Source organism: Struthio camelus, chromosome 6, assembly GCF_040807025.1.
Source record: "Struthio camelus isolate bStrCam1 chromosome 6, bStrCam1.hap1, whole genome shotgun sequence".
In the NCBI taxonomy this organism is placed as follows: domain Eukaryota; kingdom Metazoa; phylum Chordata; class Aves; order Struthioniformes; family Struthionidae; genus Struthio; species Struthio camelus.
The window spans coordinates 28217089-28232309 of record NC_090947.1 but is presented as its reverse complement, the minus strand read 5'-3'; the positions used below and the strand labels follow the sequence as shown (position 1 = coordinate 28232309).

Here is a 15221-nt window from a genome sequence, read left to right as displayed (position 1 = left end):
CTGGAAGGGCAAAAGCCCTCCACAGTTCCCTGCTGTCGGGTTGCGAGGGGAGAAGGTGCAATTCCTATCCTGGCTGGGTCCTGGCACTGGGAACACAGGGCAGGAGGGTGTGGAGGGAGACACCAGACATTCCAGCACTGGGCACCCACCCTCCACAGAGCAGGGTGCCCCAGGTGTGCCCCAATCTAGCAGAGCCCACCAGACCTGCAGAAGAGGGGAGACACACCAAAGCGGGCACGGCCAGCCTGCAGCCCTTGCCAGCACCAGTCCGTGCCCAGCATCAGCCACAAACCTCAGCTCCAGGCCGGCATTTGGGATTTCTCAGAACTAACACTGCCACCTCCTGGCAACGACTAACCCTGCTTCTTCACAGCAACACTCCTCCGGCAAGGCCTCTGGGCTGGGCCCACGTCTCAGCCAGCCTGTGAGCACTCAGAAGGCATGGGGGACAGACAGACCAGCATACTAGGCCTAGGCTTGAAGGCCTTCTTTTCTCCGAGCGAGAGCCTTGCAGCTTTAAAAGAGGAGAGCTGTGGGGTGTCTCATCCGAGGTGCCATAAAACCAAGATGCATCAGCTACTTTAGGCTTTGATGACTGTGCTTATAGGTCAAGCTCCTTTTATTGGGCTACTGAGTGCGCTAGACGTAGTGCTGCAGACACTTGCTCCGGCTAGTTCGCTGTGTGTGGGACCCACAGGGCAGCCACACAAGCAAGGAGGGTTCAGTACCTGCTTCCTACTGACCTCAGTAGGGGCTCAGCACTGCAGTGCCAAGTGTCAGTTCTTCCTCAGCTACATTTCAAAGCAGACTCCTCTTCTCTCCCAGCTGTGGGCAGTGGGAACAAGCACATTTGCTGTCCATATCCTCCCCGTAATGTAGGGAGGTTCTCCTCTGATGATATGCCAGCCATAGAGGGGAGAGATTTCACAGACTCTGCTGCAGAGTTGCTGGAGGATTCAAACTGGAGATGAGGACACAGCCAGAACCAGCCCTTCCTTGAGGGAGCCAGTGTGCTGAGCTCAGGTAGTGGCTTTTTAGGATCAGGGTTGGTCTGGATATCACAGGGGCAGGATGAAGAGCAGAGACCCTTGATGTGTTTGCAGAAACCAAGCAGCACAGAGTGCAAAAGCTATGCTCTTGAGGGTGGGGGTGTTGGGTTGGTATTTCTGAAAGAGAAGAGAGAGCTTTTGGAGCAGGGAGAGCACAGCCTGCTGCCTCTCCCCAGCACACTGTCCCTCCCCAAAGGAGCACAGGGAACAGCTACCATCTAGGTAAGATTTCTGCGGCTCTGGAAAGGATAGCTCCTTCCAACAGCCTTCCCCCTTTCTCCCTCCATCCCACGTCTCCCCAAACCTGGGCAAATCCTCATGCTTTGGCCTCAGCCCCAAATCTGCCTCCCCACATATGGCCTTTCCCTCAGCCTAACTAGATGCCCTTGGCACCTTCTGGCTACATCATCCTGGAGGCTGAGTGGGCACTGGTGGGGAGAGCTCGGGCCGTGTGGAAACTCAGTCACTCTCACACTTCCCAGCAGCAGATCTGTGCAGATGGGTGGTGCCTGGGCCAGAGAGATGGACAGTGAGGTCTCCCCTGAGACTTTGCAGTAAGCACAGCTGGCCATGCCCAGAGGCTGAAGCCCAACTCGCAGTTTGGCAACTGCGGTTTCAGCAATGGGGGGCAATAGCTCCATCCGAATCCCCTCAAATCCAGATCAGGGTATGCAGAGGCTACTCAGTGGTGTGGGATCAGGAAAGCTTGGCCTCTTTTCTGCTATCAGAGGCTGTGCTGCCTGCATCCTGAATGAGCTCCTTCCTCCTACTCCTATCCAGGGAGCGGGCAGCATGGAAGATGGCCTCCTTGGGCTGGGATCCCCAGTGGCATCCTCTGCCAGCTGTTCATTCACAGGACTCTGCCCCAGAGCTGCACGCTAGTCTCTTGCCCACAGGAAGGCTGCAGTGTTACCACCTCTGGTCTGTGGCTCAGGACAAGCCAAGAAGGGGCAGAGGGGCTGGAGGGAAAGGATTCCCCCTTTTGCACAGGCAGCCTTGTCACTGATAGGCAGGAACCCAGCTAATCCACGTGGTATGGAAAAAAGGCTCTGCCACAGTCTGACTTATTAAGGACAGGTCCTGCCCCACGCTACAGTACAAATACACTCTGATACCTTTGGAAGGGGCTGGGGGGCAGAGCAATGACCCTAGGCCGGGCTGTCAGCACCACCTCCCCATGGCTGGCTTCGATCAGGATGTTCTGCAGCGTGTTTTCCAGCACCAGCTCCACCAGGGTCCCAAAGGCTGGCTGCCTGGAGGACGAGAGCACAGGTAGATAGCAGTTATTAGAGAGCCGATAAGGAAGGCTGCTTGCTGGGACTCCTCCCAGCACACGTCAGACAGAGCAGTGGAGCACCTACTGGTTTCTCCATGCTAAGCTCAATGCGCCAAAGATTTGAGCAAGGTGGTGCCGACCCTTCTCCCAGAACTGTCACTAGCTGGTGTCAGACCCTGACCTCAGGCAGAACTGGGTGACTGTGGTTTTACTGGTTTCTCCTTCCAAGCTGTGCCATGGTGAATATATGTGCACATACCTGTGGCTATATCCTGGCACTTTGCTACAAGGCACAGCAAATACAAAGTGATGCAACACTGCAGTAAAAATAACAAGCAAAGTAAGCGCACACTGCACTCTAAGATCTAATGGCCAGGAGTGTGCCAGTGCAAAGCAGGCCTCACTCGCCACCAGCATTCTGATACTGCCCAGTGCTCAGCCCCAGCGCACAGCAAACCTTTAACCTTCACAAACTGTGCTTGGGAGATGGTAGCTAGGCACGCTAGCATGAATTTCCACACAGAGCACACAAGGGAGCCCAGCAGAAATGCCCCAGGGCAGAGGGAGAAAAGAGTTTCTCTCCAGGCAGTGTGCTGCCATGGCTGTCCTGCCTGTGCAGCTCTTCCCTTCTCTGTGTGAGCTCTTCCTCACCTCCTCATCATCTTCTTCTGCTCCCTTAACTGCTCGTGGTGAAAGAGATCACTCATCCTCTCCCAAGACTCCAGGGAATCATTGGTGGGAGAGGTTTCCTGCCTCATTTCTTTTGTTCCTTCATCCTCCTCCTCAAGGTAAAGATCTGGGGAAGGAGAGACCCTGGAGGGGACCCTGAAGCTCTGTCCGTTGTCCTGGGGCTCTGCTGACTCTTCACACCGCAACTGGGAGAAATATGGGATGGGCTCATCCAGACTTCTGCTCGCTGTATCGTGGAACTGGGTGTCCTCCAAGAGGCCTCTGGGAGGGAGAAAGAAAATAAGGAATGAGACCTGGTAGACCAGGTATCTGGTACCAGGGCACCACTACAAGCCAGTCCAAGTCAGAGGAAAATCCTAGCTAATGTCAATGGACAGGCTGACCCTTCTTGCTTTCTGGACCCAGGGGAGGCAGAAATTTGGCTTGGAACTACCTCAGCCTCCTCAGCATTGCTTCCTTAGATGTCTGCAGCTAACAGACAAAACAGGTGAATCCCAGTGCAGCCTATTCCCAAGGTGCCTTGTGGGCTGTCAGCAGGGCACAACCGTGGCAGGGAGAGCGCCCTGGCTCCCAGTGAGCAACACTGATCACTATGCAAAGATGGAGCCAGTCCCTAGTTGGGGAGCTGGCTCAGTCCTGTCACACCAGGACTCCTGAGCTCACAGTTCTCAAGGCAGGCTCTCCTATGCATGCCTTTTGCAGGCTGGATTCCCTGTTTCAGCACAGCACAAGTGCACAGACTCCTTTGAGATTAGCAGGGGGCTGGCTGTGATGGCCGCACTCCCCCAGGGGACAGGGGCTCAGAACAGGGGGAGAGGACACACACCTGATCACACTTGTGAGCATGTCAGTCACTATTTGCATCTCCTGTTTGGAAGCAGCAGCCAGAGACAGCCAGTTGGGGTCCTTGACTATCCTGTCTCTGTCCCTACTCCCATCCACAGACTTGCTCTCCGATGGCTGGTCCTTGAAGGGGCTGTGAAACACGGAGTTGTTCCATAAGTGGCAGAACTGTTGAATTTGATTTCTTTCAGATTTGATTCCTGTGTGCCCCAAAAGAGCCTTGCGACTCCCCCAGGTCCTTCCTGGATCCCCAGGAAGGGCAAAAAGTAGCCTGACCTGTGACTAGCCAGGGCCAAAGGGCCTGCAAGGTGATCTCATACCTATCACGTTCTTACTTCATCCTCCCCCTGGGCAGGGCAAGTCTATATCACACTGTGGGGGCACACTGGGAAAACTGAAGGAGAGAGCACCCTGTGTGCCCCATGCAGATGTGGGCAAGACAAGCAGTGATGATCTCCCACAATACATCATGACCAGAGCATCACTATCAGTAGAGGCACCTGCGTCCTCCTGGCTGAGACTCTGAACAGCAGCACCGCATGCAAGCAAGGAGCCGTGCAGATAACTGCTGCTGCAGTGAGCAGGGGAAGGAATGAGAGCTGATGCACACACGAGAGCAGCAGGGACACTCTCACAAGAGAGGAATGCTCAACTATCTGCTAGTATCTCCCAAAGGGCCACTTCCTCTCACATCCCTCTAAAGAGCCGCTCCTGGTTCACACCAGTGTCAACAAGTGGCTACAACATCTCATAGGGGCTTTCCCAGGCTTAGCAGTTTCCCAGAAGAGCATGCTGTTAAATACTCTTGCCTTCCCCAAACGTGGCACTGCTGACAACGATTTGAGCTTATGCTTTGTGCCGTAAGTATCCAGGCCTTGCACATAGGACTGTTCTCCTGAGGGAGAGACAGAAATAGGTCCTGTCGATCAATGCTGGGGAAAGCAAGGCATCTCTTGCCTTATATAAAGGCATTGAAGAGGAGCAGAGCAGAGCTACGAGGATGTGGCTTAGTGCGTGTCATAGCACAGGCAGCCCTAAGTTGGAAGAAGATGCCAAGCCAAGGAGCCGGATGTCTTACCAGTTCAGGAAGTATTTGGGGAACTCTGAGGTGAAATTGCTGAAGAAGTCTTCAATGGAGTGGGACCTGGCTCTCACACCAAGGTGTAAGAGGATGGGCTTCGGAGGCTCTGGTTTGGCCCAAAGCCTGCCAGCTTCCTTGTCCAACAACTGCCTCCTCTGAGAGCGACTGGCAGGTGGATTGGGCACAGGGTGGTTTCCTATAGGGGGCAGTGTCTATTGGAGAAAAGGAAATAGCAGATGTTTAGTTCCTCCTTTGGCCTAACTCCTCCAGTGCAGATGTGAGCACAAGTGTGGGAAAGCAGTCAGAACCTCCAGATCCTGGACAGGAGACAGCAGCAGAGTTTGCAGCACCCCAATCAGGCATGAGCAGCCACACTGGAAATCAGGCCTGCTCCCTCACTGCTGCCTAGTGCAGCACCAGCCCTGAGCATCAGCAGGGCTTCGGGGTGATCCCCAGGGCCCTTGGGGCTGTTGTGCTTTGATCCTTCTCCAGGGAGATTCCAGAAGATCATCTCTGCTCTTCTGAGCACACGGGGACAGCTGTAAGAGACCACATGTGCAGGAGGCATGCTTAAATCCTCCCCCGAGTCTGGCCGTCAACACCGCTGACACAAACACAGCAGGTCACTGCAGGCTTCAAGTTGTGACCAGGAGCTAAAAGCCTAGAGCATCAAATGGAGCTGTCTTTACTTTTCCCCAGCCATCCTTACATTCATCCCACTGAATACCTTGACCTCACAGTCTCACACAGGCCCTGCATCACTGATCACATCTAACAGCACGGTGCAGACAGCCCAAGCTAGAGTTGCCCTGAGCTGATACATTCACACAGCACAGCGCAGAACACGCACGGGGACTCTGCAGGGTCCCAGAAGCATTGCTACAGTCCTACTATGTTGGAAGGCCTGAGCTAACAAACTGTGTCTCCTGGCTGAGTTAATCTGCTCCGACCCAGCCTCACATCTTTCTATGTCTTTAGTTAGCTTGCTCTCCATAAACTCTGTCATTCCTGCCCCACATTCTGCTGAAGACTGTATACGCAGCATGCCTCTGCCTTTGGGCCCAGGCGGTTCAGCAGAGCATTCACTTGAACCTTTCATTCACTTGGACCCTTCCTCACACCTTGCCACCAGTGCTGGGAAAGCTGTCTTTATAATTCAGGGCAGCTAATATGTGTCTGTGTACGTGTGTGTGATCTGAGGGGAAACACAGTGTAGGCTCTTTAGTGCATCGTAAGATAAACCTGGCAAACTGAACTTTAAACCTCCCCTGTACTCTTAAATTAAGGCCTGCTGCTTCTCCTGAGGCACAGAGCACAGCTCTTTTAGCAGTCTGCATGGCATCACGCCAGGGTCCTGCTTGCTTTCCATCACGGCACACAGTCCATCGTGGCCCCAGAATGAAAATAGTTCAAGTACTAACTGCCCTGCCCATGTGCATCCTTTCTGCCTATTTGAAACCTTTGCCCCTTTCTCCAGTCACTGGTGCATGTTTGGTTCTAATTTCACTTCCCATTCAACTCAGCTGGAAACTACTGCCCATAGGCTACAGCTAGAATGTCTAATTCTTCTGGGTCATCCAAAGAGTCTGTCTCCCAAAGCCCTGAAGCTACAAATCCTGCTGTGCTCTCTGTCCAGGCTCTCACACTGTGATATCCAGCATCTACCTCTTTCCTTAGAAGAGCCAGTTTGATTCCAGTATGGGTGAGACAGCCCTGACTTACCTTGTACTTCCTGATCACAGCTGAAGACTCAGCAAGTTTTTCCATCTCAGCAGAATCTGATGACCTCTACATAAAGTAAGAGAAATGACAATGTAGGAAAGCTGAGAAGCAGAACAAGACTCCAGGATCTTGTTTTACCTTGCCCCAGCTGAGAGCCAATGATCTCATCCCCCTATTCTTTATTCAAGACCAAATTCTTAATGCTAGTTACACACTTAGCTCCAGTGTTTACCCATGCTTAAAAATCCAGTCGTCAATTTCCAGAGCCGCTGGCTTTGCTTCTCCTAAGGTTTCTCACGCACTTCCAAATTTCAGATGATCATTAGCAAACTCAAAGTTTGTCAGGTGACCAGAAAAATCATTTTCATTCCAAGTTCCCCATCTGCTATCCCTTCGCTAGACATTAATCAGAGAGCAGAGGATTCTGCTCTTTTGTGTGATGCAAAAGGCTAGAAGCCAAGTTCTCAGTTTCCACTATCCACAGGCCAGCTGTGAGATCTTGAGTAGATCAGAGCCTCATGTCCTCCTATGAACTTACCTGGATTTTCTTACAGAAGGTTTCTTGTTGACACCTGGCTGCTGTTCCTGAACTGAGCTAAGCTGATGTAAAGTTCTGACAGCACTTACTCTTGCAGGTGACTTCGGCTTCTTCTCAGCCCTCAGGTCCTTCTCCGTGATGGTGAACTCCACAGCCTGACGTTCCTTCTCCTTTTCCCACTCCTGTAGGCCTCTCTCATACTGATCCAGGGACTCCTGAATGTAGATCTACAAAGAAAAACCATGATTGCAGGGAGCGGGGCCAGAAAGGAGCAGCAAATAACGCAGAGCATGTCAGACTGACCCCTTGGCTCCGCTCCATGCTTGTCACTTATTCCTCCATTCCAGGAGGTCCCAAGCAGAGCCCTTTCCGTGTCTCCCAGATGCGGGAAGGGAGAACAGTGTTACAAGGCTTATACACAGAAGAGACAATCTCCTACCAGAGAACGCATGGAAAGCGTAGGCCAGAGGGACAGTACCACAAGTCTGTGCTGCCACTAGTATTAAAGAAACAAGACTTGCTTTTTACAGATATTTAAGTCTCTGATTCCCACTGAAAGCTACTCCCTTTCAAAGCACGGCTTCTAAAAGCCCAGTTCAACTCACAAAGTCATGTGTTGCACAAACACCTCTCTTCTAGTGAGCCACGGAGAGAGACCCTTCAGGCATCAACAGAGAGGAAGCTCAGTATTGTTACCATTGAGAAGTGCTGGCCACCATTACAGACCTAAGGAGGATTCCTCCAGCTGGAAGCAGCAGGCTGGTAATTGCTAGGGCTAGCCATTTGGTAACTGCACTGACGTGCCCAAGTGATGCTAATATACAGGTACCTCCTGGGTCTCACCTCACAAACCAGATCTATGCTGTAGAAGGAAGCACTTCCTGATACTTGCAACGTGATGAAGCAGGGGGTGCTCTCTCCAGGCTGCACAACCCCCAACTCTGGAACAATCCGCAGCATCTGGAATAAAAACCCATAGAGGATCTGTTTCTCTGTCCTGTGCCCTTGCTGTGTGCCCTCCCCAGCAAAATGCACAAGGTTGTGGGAATTCCCAGCTCCAGCCCTTTGCAGAGGTATGTGGAATGAGAGAGATGCAGTCCCCTCGTTCAAAGAACGACCACGAGCTTTGCTGGTAGATGGGATCATAAGGTTCATTACTGCATGCTCTAGTTCCAGGTTCATGTATACTCACTGAAATTTTCAGACTTCCTTTCTGAATTTTTCTCTTTTCTTCCCACCCAAACCCTTGCCTTCACTTTTCTCAGCCCTTTCCTTCCATCTGCTAGTACAAAAGCCAGTTCCCTAGGATTGTTTTCTGAGAGCCCAGATGGAAGCAGAGAGGAAGTTCCTCTCATGGCACAACAGAGACGGGCAAGAAGGCTGTAGAGGAAAGAGAAGGAAGAACTCACCCTACTGTCCTTAGGAGTGCCTACACGCCAGGCAAACACAACAGCCTTGCTCTCTGAGGTATTGTTCAGAAAGACAAGTCGACTAGCTTTGATGCAGTCTGGGATATTTCCAAGGCAAATCCTGTGGTGTGACAAGGTAGCTACCTGCAGGAAGCAAGTGCAAAGCAGGGGTAACAGCAGTAACGAAAGATGGGATCTGGCCCTGGAGAAGAGCAGCTCCACAGCCATCTTCAGGAGACACAGTAATTCACAAATAATATTTAGCCTGTTACATTTACTATAGCAGCTTGAGGGGGTGTTTTATTTCTCTCATTCTTGCTCTGGTTGCAATGTCTTTTTGCAGCAAGAGGACAGCTGGGCTGCAGCAGGGCTGAGAGTACAATTATGCTGATGCAGAGGCAGCACAGAAGACTAGTAGCACTCAGCTTCTCTTTGCAGCCCTTGCTGTTCAGGCCTTTTCCTCGCTTCAGTGGGCAAAAGTGTAAGCTCTGTGCTTGGGCAAAATCCCCATCAATTTGACTGAGTTCTGGGAAACTGCTGCTTGAATCACCTCGTTACTAGCATGCAGCCTGTCCCATTCTCCAGGCACAGTACAAACTCTAATTAATTACACTGATCATCAGAGAAGCTAACAACTCTTGGTTACAGACATCAGAGCCCTATGGAATGGCACCTTCCTGGGCAGTCTGAGACAGGTTTTTAAATCATCTTCTATTTGCTTTTCCCAGGAATGCAGTCTGCCCTGTTGAAAGCCAAAGAGCATATGTAGCCGTTGCTGGGCTCCAGGGAAGGCGTGCTAATGTCACTCAGGATGAATCCCTTACCTGCCTGGAGTATGCTTTCACTCACGCTGTTTAATGCTGATTCACTACACTGGGATCTGTGACTTGAGTTTAATAATAGATCATCCAGACTGGCAGGCCAGTTTCTAGCCAGGACAAACAAACTTCTGTTGACCTAGTGACTGGCCAGACAAGTGCATTCCTAAGGATATGCCTGAGCTGGTGACCATGCTGCAGCCTGCGTTCAGGTTATGCGTGGCCTGGGTTTGGCTGTGAAATGGAGGCATCCAGGCCCTGACAGGCTAAATCATGAGTATAATGTTCTTTTTGTGAATGAAGTACCAAGGAAAATGTATTATACCTGCAAACCAGAGTGACAGCTGTGATGGGGAGCAGCTTTTAATGGGAAGTTCAGAAATGGACAAACCCCAAAACTTTGGTTCTAATGGCAGTGGAAGCAGCAGGCTTGGAGAAAGGCATCTTATAGGACAACTGCTTTTATGAGTTGGGCTCTCACCAATCTCCTGAAAGGGAAACGTCTTGCCCTATCTCATGGCAACGAAATCCCCTGCAATGCAGGCTGCTGCTACAATGGGGCACCTGCATATTTAAATCCTTTCCATTCATTTCTAGTTTGATCATATTGCTCACATCACCATATCTAGACTTACCTGCCCAGGAACAGTTAGTTTGGTAGAACCTGGAATGACTGAAGGAGACAAAACTTTGTTGAATGTGGCACTCTCTCCCATGATATTCGGGTCATAGCCTACTCCTTGGAAGGTGATCAGAGCTGAATCACCCCCCACGATGTGGATGGGAACATCAACCTGCCTTGGACAAGACAAGAGGATTAAGTCCAGAATCATATTTGATAGTGCATTTGCTAATGGATTAATGCACTGCAACAGGAGCCATCTCTCAGGGTGATCTGCTGCACGCTCTCCTGTGCCCTCAGAGTCTCAGAAGTCATGAAGAGAAAAATCTTACCGAGTACATTCTGGCTTCCAGTGGCGAGAAGATCCACTCAATGTGACCTGTTGTGCCAGGGGGAATCTCTCCTCTGGGAGTCAGACAGACAAACACAGGATGCTGAAAATTCTCCTCCTGGATCCTCTCAATGTTGTCCAGCTGAACCTCAAACATCACAGGCACAGAGCCACCATTGTACAGCTCATAAATCTGGAAGCGAGTCAGAGAGAGAGCAGTGCTTGTTACACCATGCACAAGTCAAACTAGTTAACACTTCCCAGAGAACTCTGATAAGCATTAATGCTTAATTAATTAGTCAGCTTGTCTGCTAAGAATGAGGATACCTCATAAAGTCAGGATTTATCACTAACACTCTGATAGGAGACTGTACTGAAGGTTTATCAGCATACATGTACATTGATGACTATACTGCCTTTCCAAGTAGTGCCTTGTGGATTCAGTCTTGGGGAAAATTAATACAAATTAGCTAAAGGGATCACTGTAAAGTGGATTACTTAAAATGCAAAAAGCACTCTTATTAAAGTGCTCTTAATTCAATTCAGACTTGCTCATTTCCCAAGTAAATTAGGCTGAACAGAATCAAAGCCACCTTTCTTGCTGAATAAGTGTTCAAGGAAGTTTTAATTAATTTACTAATTAAGAGTTATTTCCAGAGTTCCTGAAGCAGCTAGACAAGTCTTCACTGAGATCCAATTTAAGAGAATAGGGAAACAGCCTTACACACCTCATAAGGATTCTGGCTAGACTGAATGCCAAACCTGGTAGAACTGGAGATGGTAAGAGTTACTTTCCCTATTACCATCCTAATGGCCATCTCCAGGCTTTGCCTAGTACTACTCTTTAGGTTTTGCTGTAATGGGATTCCCTTAACTTTCCTGGGGAGACCATTCTGCTTCTTGGGAAATGCTCCAGACATTGCCCGTCCTTGAGACGCAATGACTTTCTAGCTAATTCCCTCTGCTTGCTGGTGTATTTGGCCCCAGGCTGCTCACCTGTGTAGGGGGGTAAAGGCTCCCAATGGCAACGGGCATGAAGAGGTGCTTAGTGGATGTAAAGTGAACATACTGCTGCCCTTGTTCCACCGTCACACCGCTGAAGTTTAGCTACATCAAAAAGAAACACGTTTACTTTCTCAAAGAGCCGTGGCCCTATCATTTACAAATACACAAGGAATCGGAGGAATTTTGCAAGGTATCTGGGTGCAGAAACAGATTTAAACTGGTTATATCAGGAGAGCGTGTCCTACAATATAAGCAAGGAGATGGAGAGCTTATTCAACTGTTAGCTCTTGTCTGAAAGTTTTCTGTCTTGTATTAGGGAGATGGTACACTTCTCCCCTCTAAGTCACCAGTGTCACATGCTTCCCTTTGCAAGTATTTGATAGAAATTTGCCATGAAAGATGTCTGGACTGCAAATTGGAGAGTGTATAGCTGTGACAGACAAACCTTGGAAAAACAGGATTTTAGGTAAGTAATGGCCTCTTCTTGGAAGGGACCATCTGGATGTCCTCGCTCTGGAGAGCGCCCTGCTCCAAGAATGTGTCTAACAAAGAGTCCAAAGGCTGCAAGAACATCCCAGCTGAATTTTAAGTGATCGGCTAATGATCAACAGTATGCTGTCAGCAGAGTAGCAACCAGGCACTTCAAGCAAAGCAGAGGGATTTATAGAGTTATTTCATGGAAAAAGAAGAGATACAGGAGTCTGCATTTGGAGAAAACTGGAATCAGGCTAGAGATGAGTCATGGTGCATAATTTCCTGCAGGAGCACCCCAAAGCAGCCCTGAAGTGTCTGCTGCCTTCAGAGAGAGGCTACAAAGCAATCTCAAAGCCAGCAATGTCTGCATGGGCCACAGGGAGCTAAATCACTGCAATACACAGCCAAATAGTTAAGCCTAAAGCATGGCCACATTTTTCAAGTGCAAATGCAGAAGAAGACGACACTTGTGATGGTAGGTTGGACAGACACCTGCAGAAGATACTGTATCAGCTGCTTAAACAATAGCAGAGGATGCCAATTCCTCCAAAGCAAACTCTTTCAAGTTCAGCTCCATAAGCTAAGTAAGAAGAGAGAGAGAGAGAGAGGACTAGAAAGACAGCGATAAAAAAGTTACACATAGGATATCACATTTCATCTTTTCAGAGTGCTACATGAGAGTTCAGCCTCCTGAGGGCTTCAACAGACCAGATGCAGTGCAAATAGGGCAACAGGAGCTGACAATTTCAAACAGCAAGGGACACAGGGACAGGATCTTCTCTGAGCTTTGGGAGTGAGACATCTGTTTATATTGCTGGAGTTAAAGAACTGAGCTTACAGACTTGTGATTCCACTGGACCACAATTGCTGAGGAAAGACTGTCATCAACTTCCTTGGACACAGGATGCTATGACTAGAGGATTATCTGTTAAAGTGAGACAACTGGAGAAACATGAAAACCTGCTCCAATCAGTTGTCCTTCCAGTGTGCACAGATCTCATCCCACAGCAATGACTTAGAGTGTGAGAAGACGGGGATGTCAGGGTCCCCAAGGAGCAGAGCTGCCTGGAGAACACATGCTGTGTGTGACAGCATCTCACAATACCTAATTAGCAGCTATGAAGTGAAATGCAAACAATTGCAGTTTATGGATCTTGTGTGCTAGGGGATTCTCTCTAGGATCCAGCCTTTCTCTCCAGTGAGTTCTGGGAAGCAGTCTACAGCCACCTCACAGCACAACACCTGCAGCCCACTCGGCTTTTCCTATTAAAACTGCTGAGGACTGCAGCTTCTGCCCAGCCAAACTATTCCCAAGCTCTGAGAACAAGGTCACAGCTGCACTGCTACAGAAAGGCTGTGGTGATGAGACAAAGAGCAACCTGTGAAAGCTTAAGGCAGCAAGAGGCCCTGTTTCCCTCCCGGACAAGCAAGTGGGCAGCACATAAGCTGCACAGAAATTTGCTCCTGCAGTCCGAGGAAATTTCCAGCAGAAAATTGGTTTAGTTCCTTCAGAACACCTATAAATCTAGTCATCTCAGTGCTGAAACTACGCCACTGAGTGGAAGAGTAAGGAAGGGAGGAAATTCCTCCTGAAGATGAATCAAACAGACTGGGTCGGGGGAGGAGCACAAAGGAGTGGGACGTCAGAACCTGTCCACATGGGTAGATCCATCACGGAGCTGTGTTTGGACCTCCCAAAAATCAGGCATTGGCCTGCAGCTGGCTAACATCACCCATCTGAAGCCAGGCAACCTGCCTTGCAATCTGGAATGGGATAGAAGCACCAAGCAATACCCTAGCCTAATGGTCTCCACCTCTGCTTATTGATGCTGTACCAGATTTTCATAGCTTAACTTTTGGGGTGCCATTACAGCATTTTCTTCCCTTAAGGTTAGAATGTGTTCTGTAAGCTTCACTGAATTTCAAGGGGACAGCCTGCTCAGCCCTAGCCTGTGAGTGCAGTTAGAGCAGTCTCTGCCACAGACTCGCAGCTCCGCACTCTGTGTGCCATGATTGAAAGGGATGAAGGCACACTCTGTGCAACCCCTGCCTGCCGCTTCTGCACAAGATGAGTCTCTTCCACTCCTGCTTTCGAAAGGCAACAGGTTCAGTATGGGCACTCTGCAGCCCAAAGGGAGAGGTGACCCCTGCAGGTCACAATCACCTGCATTGCTCCAGGTCTCTGGATTGGCCACTGCAGCTCCTATTGCTAGAGCTCCAACGCACCCAGGTGTCCTTTAGCATCCTCAGGACCTCCCAAACCTCTTTAGCCCCCTCTTCAGTGACAACGTGGGATAGAGTGGCTGCCTCTGGAAGCCACCAAAGCCATCCTTTACTTGGAAAGGGAGGGTATGCGCCCTAAAGGCTTCTAATGCTCCAAAGCCTAATCCCTCACTGGCCAGCTGGCAAAAAGCTTGCAGCCACGCTCAGGATTGTGCCAGGCAGGCAGAGCACAGGGAGCCCATCCAAGGGCTTTGAGGGAAGGCACAGTTAAGCCACTGTTTGAACAGCTTGGTCAACGGGTTGGATTTTCAGCTGACAACAGTCCTGAAAGAAAAGAAAAATAAGAGATGTGTGAGCACAATGGTCTCACAGGAAACTTTAGAGACAGACAGTAAGGCTCAGCCGGGCATGAGCTGTGCCCGGCAGAGCACAAGGTGACTTTGACTCTAATTGACAGTTAGAGAGAGGGAGAGAGAAAGAGAGAAAGAAAAATAGAGAGAGAGAGAAAAATTAGTTCCAAGCCTGAGGAAATGTTCAGGAAAAAACACAGAGCAGGATAAGCTTGAGGATGCTTTAGTAAGCAGCGAAGCAGGAAGAACGAGTTGGAAGCTCCACGATGATTGGTAAGGAGAAGGAAATGGGTGGACAAGGGCATCAGGGCTGCGGTGGGAACAGCCAACCAGGAAAGCAAGGACTCCCTTCTGGGCTTGGTGAAGCAGCTGCCTCCACACCTCCAGGGCCAGAGGACGTTCTGCCAGCCCTGTGCCATCATCTGCGTCCCAGAACTGCAGACAGTGCCGGTGAAACATTTGGAGAAAAGCACATTCCAGGGCTTTTTGAAGAGAGGGGAGAGGTGAGGAGATGGAGAGACTCAGGAGAGCTGGATATGAGAGAAGCAAGATGGGCTGCAGGGCTGAACTCCACGATCACTGCATGGAAGAACCCACTGAACCCACTGTGAGGCAGAGGAAAGGAGGGGAAGCAAGCAAAGAAACTCAGTCCATGAGATGCTTTCCACACCTGAACATAAGCTGGGAACATAAAATCCAGAAGGGCTGTTTTGGACTTGAAATTGTTTTGGAAGAGGAAGTAGTTCTGCACTAACAGCATCAATAAAATACCCAAGTTAAGAATTAAAGA

At 49.9% G+C, this 15221-nt stretch overlaps 1 protein-coding gene across 3 annotated transcripts in view; it reads right to left on the bottom strand.

Moving 5' to 3' along the window:
- Nucleotides 1-584: 584 nt before the first annotated feature.
- Nucleotides 585-15221, bottom strand: part of CFAP65 (cilia and flagella associated protein 65) — a 35236-nt gene continuing 20599 nt past the window's right edge. For 2 of the 3 annotated variants that reach the window (XM_068948894.1, XM_009676111.2), the window contains 12 exons: nucleotides 11376-11486; nucleotides 10381-10572; nucleotides 10062-10220; nucleotides 8609-8752; nucleotides 8043-8159; nucleotides 7289-7426; nucleotides 6662-6727; nucleotides 4937-5151; nucleotides 3842-3991; nucleotides 2977-3276; nucleotides 2165-2302; nucleotides 585-1166 (listed from right to left, as the gene is read on the bottom strand). In XM_068948894.1, the coding sequence (XP_068804995.1) occupies nucleotides 1130-1166; nucleotides 2165-2302; nucleotides 2977-3276; nucleotides 3842-3991; nucleotides 4937-5151; nucleotides 6662-6727; nucleotides 7289-7426; nucleotides 8043-8159; nucleotides 8609-8752; nucleotides 10062-10220; nucleotides 10381-10572; nucleotides 11376-11486 (1767 nt within the window). In that variant the 3' untranslated portion in view covers nucleotides 585-1129. Of the gene's footprint in view, nucleotides 1167-2164; nucleotides 2303-2976; nucleotides 3277-3841; nucleotides 3992-4936; nucleotides 5152-6661; nucleotides 6728-7288; nucleotides 7427-8042; nucleotides 8160-8608; nucleotides 8753-10061; nucleotides 10221-10380; nucleotides 10573-11375; nucleotides 11487-15221 lie in introns of those variants that run through there. The other variant, XM_009676112.2, reaches the window with a different exon arrangement.